General features: G+C 41.9%; 1 protein-coding gene across 1 annotated transcript in view; it reads right to left on the reverse strand.

The window, feature by feature from the left end:
- Positions 1-4,713: 4,713 nt before the first annotated feature.
- The window catches only part of LOC135548030 (lysophosphatidic acid receptor 1), a 94,940-nt gene continuing 92,159 nt past the window's right edge, over positions 4,714-7,494 (reverse strand). Inside the window, exon 3 of the mRNA XM_064977224.1 lies at positions 4,714-5,081. Coding sequence (XP_064833296.1) covers positions 4,774-5,081 — 308 coding nt within the window. The 3' untranslated portion in view covers positions 4,714-4,773. The remainder of the gene's footprint in view (positions 5,082-7,494) is intronic.

Raw genomic sequence — 7,494 nt, forward strand, 5'->3', positions numbered from 1 at the left:
ATAGTATGACTCCTATAGTTATAGTATGACTCCTACAGTTACTATATGACTCCTATAGTTATAGTATGACTCCGATAGTTATAGTATGACTCCGATAGTTATAGTCTGACTCCTATAGTTATAGTATGACTCCTATAGTTATAGTATGCCTCCTATAGTTATAGTATGACTCCTATAGTTATAGTATGACTCCTATAGTTATAGTATGACTCCTATAGTTATAGTATGACTCCTATAGTTATAGTCTGACTCCTATAGTTATAGTATGTCTCCTACAGTTAGACTGGGACTCCTGAAGTGATTGTATGACTCCTACAGTTACTATATGACTCCTACAGTTACTATATGACTCCTATAGTTATAGTATGCCTCCTACAGTTACTATATGACTCCTATAGTTATAGTATGCCTCCTATAGTTATAGTATGACTCCTATAGTTATAGTCTGACTCCTATAGTTATAGTCTGACTCCTATAGTTATAGTATGACTCCTATAGTTATACTGGGACTCCTGAAGTGATTGTATGACTCCTACAGTTACTATATGACTCCTACAGTTACTATATGACACCTATAGCTATAGTATAACTGAATGGAAACACTTGTCTGCATGAGTCCACTTCTAATGATTAAGTATGTGTGTGTCTGACACCTTATTCCTTTTTTAGTGCACTACTTTTGAGCAGAGTTCTATGGGCCTTGTTTAAAAGTTGTGCACTACATAGGGAATATGGCGCCATTTGGTACATACCCCATGCCAACTGTAATTCATTTGAAGATCTTAACCATCCATGATGATTAGTAGTAATGGAATAGACATTTGATTTCAGATTCCCAGACGTTTCTGGAAATGCTTTTAGAAGAAAGAAAATAGTTCTGGTCCCAAATTTAATGTCATCAACGTAATGCAAAAAGAAGACAAAACCCAGATTTAAGTGTTGGTTATTACATGGTTCTGTTAGAATTTCCAACAACAAACATTCCCTTTCTTCATTAACATTGAATATATATTTTACATACAAACATTCATACGTACACACGTATGTACAATGGTATATATATATAGGAAAAGACATACAAAGGTTCTTCATATTTTAGTTTGTTTAATATCTAACACTTGTTTTGAGAATGGCTACAGTCAATGGTGGTTCTGGGGTACGTACACTACTGTTCAGAAGTTTGGGGTCACTTAGAAATGGCATTGTTTTTAAAAGAAAAGCACATTTTTTTTGTCCATTAAAATAACATCAAATTGATCAGAAATACAGTGTAGACATTGTTAATGTTGTAAATGATTATTGTAGCTGGAAACGTCAGATTTTATTATGGAATATCTACGTAGGCGTACAGAGGCCCATTATCAGAAACCATCACTCCTGTGTTCCAATGACACTTTGCTTAGAAGTCAACATCCCGGAGTCGCCTCTACACAGCGCTGTACTAGATCTTCAGTTTCTTGCTAATTTCACACATGGAATAACCTTCATTTCTCAGAACACGATTAGACTGATGAGTTTCAGAAGAAAGTGCTTTGTTTCTGGACATTTTGAGCCTGTAATCGAACCCACAAATGCTGATGCTCCAGGTACTCAACTAGTCTAAAGAACGGCAGTTTTATAGCTTCTTTAATCAGTACAACAGTTTTCAGCCGAGCTACTAACATAATTGCAAAAGTGTTTTCTAATGATCAATTTGCCTTTTAAAATTATAAACTTGGATTAGCTATAAACTTGGATTCGCTAATTAGTTCCATTGGAACACAGGAGTGATGGTTGCTGATAATGAGCCTCTGTAAGCCTATGTAGATATTCCATTATAAATCGTTTCCAGCTACAATAGTCATTTACAACATTAACAATGTCTATACTGTATTTCTGATCAATTTGATGTTATTGTAATGGACAGAAAATGTGCTTTTCTTTCAAAAACAAGGACATTTCAAAGTGACCCCAAACTTTTCCACGGAGTATGTCTCGTACACACTCAGGATGAAGGTATGGGTTATGAAGACAGGGACCGTCTCGTACACACTCAGGATGAAGGTATGGGTTATGAAGACAGGGACCGTCTCGTACACACTCAGGATGAAGGTATGGGTTATGAAGACAGGGGGACACACTCAGGATGAAGGTATGGGTTATGAAGACAGGGACCGTCTCGTACACACTCAGGATGAAGGTATGGGTTATGAAGACAGGGACCGTCTCGTACACACTCAGGATGAAGGTATGGGTTATGAAGACAGGGACCGTCTCGTACACACTCAGGATGAAGGTATGGGTTATGAAGACAGGGACCATCTCGTACACACTCAGGATGAAGGTATGGGTTATGATGCTTATAGGACAGACACACATTACAGCCTTGATGTGACATTATCAACTATTTTCTCATTAGATGTAACACTATTCGGTCATCATGCTGCTTGACGAGATGTTTGCTATCTAGTTGAATTATAGTTTCCCATTCAGATCAATAGCATAAATAAACCTATAGGCACATAAAGCCATCTATAGCCACTCTATAGGGGACTTTAACTGTCGATAAACTGAGAAGCATTTCCTTTGGTCATCGTCAAGGACAAGAGTGTATGTAACTGAAGTCTGGAATGTTTATGCTTTGTGATTGGTCAAAAACGTGCTATCTGAACAAAGACAGGAAAAATTCTGTAAAAAATAATAATATTTTGGTATCATTTTTTCCCATTAGTCCATAGTTCCAGTTTCAAAATCTGTTGCGTCAGCAGTCAAGTTAAGATATTGGACTTTCAAGAAGAAAAGCCTCATCGTCCGCATCGTGATGATGATGTAATAATGTGATGAAAAACACATCATCATGATGTGACCGGAGACACTTTTTGAATGTTCAATATCTTAACTTGACTGGTGACACGTAAGTTGATAAAAAACAACATGTTGTATTGCAGAAGACGGCATGATTACCACCTATTAAATCAGTGGTCCCAAATGGCCTGTCATACTTGGAATTCATACTTGGCTTAAAGCCAGTGAGGATTGGTCAGAGAACGTAAAGTTATGATCGTTTTAACACGTTCTCCTGAGGAACGACATCCATTCTGATAAGTGTTTGATATTCATAGGCTTTTAGCCTGGAATCCTAAGGGTGGAATCCAGCCAAAGCTTTAGGTTGAGTTCGGTAAAATAGGTCCCAAGCTTCCTGTCAATAGATCAACATACTTGGGAACAGAAAGTTAAAATGATGAACAGGGCTATGTCCCAAAAATGGAATCCCTATTCCCTGTTTAGGGCACTAGTTTGATCAGGGCCCATTTAGGACACAGCCCAGATCTTATCAGACAACCTACTTGGTGATGTTTAAACCTTTGAGAGAGAGAGAGTGCTCCACTGTGGTCTGGCTCAAACAACAGAATACACGAACAGGAATCTGTGTTGTGATCACACTAAGGACTGAAATACTATTCAGCCATTGAGAAAGACACGTCTTCATAACGTATGATGACGTGGTAATGTGTTGATAACGATAAGTACTGTAGTGAAAGCTGTTAGACATCAGGGTGGTTTGTTTCCATGGCACTGCGAGGATGAGATTAGCAGAATTATTGACTGGACAGACCCTTCGTCTTTCAAGTTTACAAGCTTCTGTTTGTATAAGTCCCAAATGGCATCCTATTCCCTATATAGTGGACTAGGTGGCCCTGGGCACTGGTCAAAAAGTAGTGCACTGTGTATGGAATAGGGTGCCATTTGAGACTAACCAAAGTAAGGCAAGAAGTTCAGTAAGAAAGAGAGGGAAAATAGAGAGCAGGTTATATATTGTAGAAGTGGTTATACATTAGCCAGTTCTTTACATATTCATAGATTAGTCTTTAAATAGTTCATGTGGTATCAACAACAACCATTTTTTACAAAATAGAAAACAAATAACTAACAGCCTATCAGAGTCTTGCGATGCCTCTACCCTCGGTTTCCAACCCTCAGAGCAAGACGGCATTAGCTTCTTATTTTTCTGCATTTTGTCACCCTGGTCTTTATAGTAATGTTAGACCTATAGTCCATCACCCTGGTCTTTATAGTAACATTAGATATATAGTCCATCACCCTGGTCTTTATAGTAATGTTAGACCTATAGTCCATATCCCACCCACCTCCTTGGCCCCTGCCTGCCCTCCTCCTCCCACCCATCTCCTTGGCCCCTGCCTGCCTTCCTCCTCCCACCCATCTCCTGGCCACCCCGGGGATTGGCTCTACACTGCAGCCTCTCCTGGCTGCAGCCCCACTTAGCTCCAGTCCCAATCCCTGTCCTCTCCTCCTGTCTCCAGCTCCATCCCAAGTCCCTCTCCTCTCCTGTCTCCATCTCCAACACCAGTCCCTCTCCTCTCCCCCTCTCCATCTCCAACACCAGTCCCTCTCCTCTCCTGTCTCCATCTCCAACACCAGTCCCTCTCCTCTCCAGCTTCAACTTCAGCTCCATCCCAAATCCCTCTCCTCTCCCCCTCTCCATCTCCAACACCAGTCCCTCTCCTCTCCCCCTCTCCATCTCCAACACCAGTCCCTCTCCTCTCCAGCTTCAACTTCAGCTCCATCCCAAATCCCTCTCCTCTCCCCCTCTCCATCTCCAGCACCAGTCCCTCTCCTCTCCAGCTTCAACTTCAGCTCCATCCCAAATCCCTCTCCTCTCCCCCTCTCCATCTCCAGCCCCAGTCCCTCTCCTCTCCCCCTCTCCACCTCCAGCCCCAGTCCCTCTCCTCCTGTCTCCAGCCCCAGTCCCTCTCCTGTCCTCCTCTCCTCCTCTCACACCACTGAGTGATCATTGTTTTGTTTCCCTCCACTCAGCACGGTGTGATTGATAGAGGAGGCTGAGCGGTCGGAGCCCTCGGCTGCCGTCCCGTTAACGTTCTCCTGGCGCTGACAGCACAGGATCTGCTTGAAGGTGGCGCTCATCTCCTTGTCCCGGTAGCTGTAGATGATGGGGTTCATGGCGGAGTTAAACTCAGCCAGAAGCAGGAAGAACTTCTCAAAGTCCAGGACGTTACAGTTGGCACAGAACACATCGAGGAGGAGGAGAACCAGGCCTGGCGTCCAGCACACGATGAACGCACCTGGAGGAGAAGAGAAAAGGTTCCATTTAAGCCTGAAAGATCAAATAAGAACATAAATATATGTAGTAGAGTTTTAATGTTATTTTCTATATATTGAGAAACGATTCAATAGAAACAGGATATGTCAAGGGCAAAACCGTTCTGGGCATCATAACTGTTTTTAGAGACACATCAACGTGTTAGCAACTTGTTGACAACTTGTGTAACACTGACACACCTGTGCACCACTGACACACCTGTGCACCACTGACACACCTGTGCACCACTGACACACCTGTGCACCACTGACACACCTGTGCACCACTGACACACCTGTGCACCACTGACACACCTGTGCATCACAGACACACCTGTGCACCACTGACACACCTGTGCATCACTGACAAATCTGTGCACCGCTGACTCAGATAACGGGACTGCTCAGTGAGGATTGGTTGGTTAGAGTATAGGACTGCTCAGTGAGGATTGGTCAGAGAATGGGACTGCTCAGTGAGGATTGGTTGGTTAGAGTATAGGACTGCTCAGTGAGGATTGGTCAGAGAATGGGACTGCTCAGTGAGGATTGGTTGGTTAGAGAATGGGACTGCTCAGTTAGGATTGGTTGGTTAGAGAATGGGACTGCTCAGTGAGGATTGGTTGGTTAGAGAATGGGACTGCTCAGTGAGGATTGGTTGGTTAGAGAATGGGACTGCTCAGTGAGGATTGGTCAGAGAATGGGACTGCTCAGTGAGGATTGGTTGGTTAGAGAATGGGACTGCTCAGTTAGGATTGGTTGGTTAGAGAATGGGACTGCTCTGTTAGGATTGGTTGGTTAGAGAATGGGACTGCTCTTTTAGGATTGGTTGGTTAGAGAATGGGACTGCTCAGTGAGGAATGGTTGGTTAGAGAATGGGACTGCTCAGTGAGGATTGGTTGGTTAGAGAATGGGACTGTTCAGTGAGGATTGGTTGGTTAGAGAATGGGACTGCTCACAAAGGCCAGAAATCTCTCTGACAGACTCTCCCTCAAAACAAGTATTAATTGAATGAAACAGTAAGTACAATACAACTATATGAATGACTCAGTAAGTACAATACAACTATATGAATGACTCAGTAAGTACAATACAACTATATGAATGACTCAGTAAGTACAATACAACTATATGAATGACTCAGTAAGTACAATACAACTATATGAATGACTCAGTAAGTACAATACAACTATATGAATGACTCAGTAAGTACAATACAACTATATGAATGACACAGTAAGTACAATACAACTATATGAATGACACAGTAAGTACAATACAACTATATGAATGACACAGTAAGTGTAATACAACTATTAATGACTCAGTAAGTACAATACAACTATTAATGACTCAGTAAGTACAATACAACTATATGAATGAAACAGTAAGTACAATACAACTATATGAATGACACAGTAAGTACAATACAACTATATGAATGACACAGTAAGTACAATACAACTATATGAAAGACTCAGTAAGTACAATACAACTATATGAAAGACTCAGTAAGTATAATGCATACTGTGTCTGAGTTTCAAATCTCCTCTCTAAGGGACATAATTATTCTTTGTAAACTGGAAACATACAGTATGTCTATACTACTGTATAGATATGTAATTAACCTAACATACAAAACCCTTCTTTATCTGACCACTCTTCGTCCACAGACTAAACCTTGTAGTTTACAACCTTGTACTCCGAGTGCAGTAATGGCAGGCCTGATAAAGAACCTCCCAGAACGTGTCATGAGGAGCCAGTGTATCTACATGTCTGTGTTTTCACTAACATAGTATTCGTCTCCCAAATGGCACCCTCTAGACTCATCGGGCTCTAGTCAAAAGTAGTGCACTGTAATGGGAATAGGGTGCCATTCCCCATAGGGCTCTAGTCAAAAGTAGTGCACTGTAATGGGAATAGGGTGCCATTCCCCATAGGGCCCTTGTCTAAAGTAGTGCACTATAAAGGGAATAGGGTGCCATTCCCCATAGGGCCCTTGTCTAAAGTAGTGCACTATAAAGGGAATAGGGTGCCATTCCCCATAGGGCCCTTGTCTAAAGTAGTGCACTATAAAGGGAATAGGGTGCCATTCCCCATAGGGCCCTTGTCTAAAGTAGTGCACTGTAATGGGAATAGGGTGCCATTCCCCATAGGGCCCTTGTCTAAAGTAGTGCACTATAAAGGGAATAGGGTGCCATTCCCCATAGGGCCCTTGTCTAAAGTAGTGCACTATAAAGGGAATAGGGTGCCATTCCCCATAGAGCCCTTGTCTAAAGTAGTGCACTATAAAGGGAATAGGGTGCCATTTAGGAGACTGAAAGATAGTTAGCCCTTGTCTAAAGTAGTGTCTCTAATAAAGGGTTAGGGTGCCATCTCTGTCTGAAGACAAAAGATAGT

This window comes from Oncorhynchus masou, chromosome 11 (genome assembly GCF_036934945.1).
Source record: "Oncorhynchus masou masou isolate Uvic2021 chromosome 11, UVic_Omas_1.1, whole genome shotgun sequence".
NCBI classification, from domain to species: Eukaryota; Metazoa; Chordata; class Actinopteri; order Salmoniformes; family Salmonidae; genus Oncorhynchus; species Oncorhynchus masou.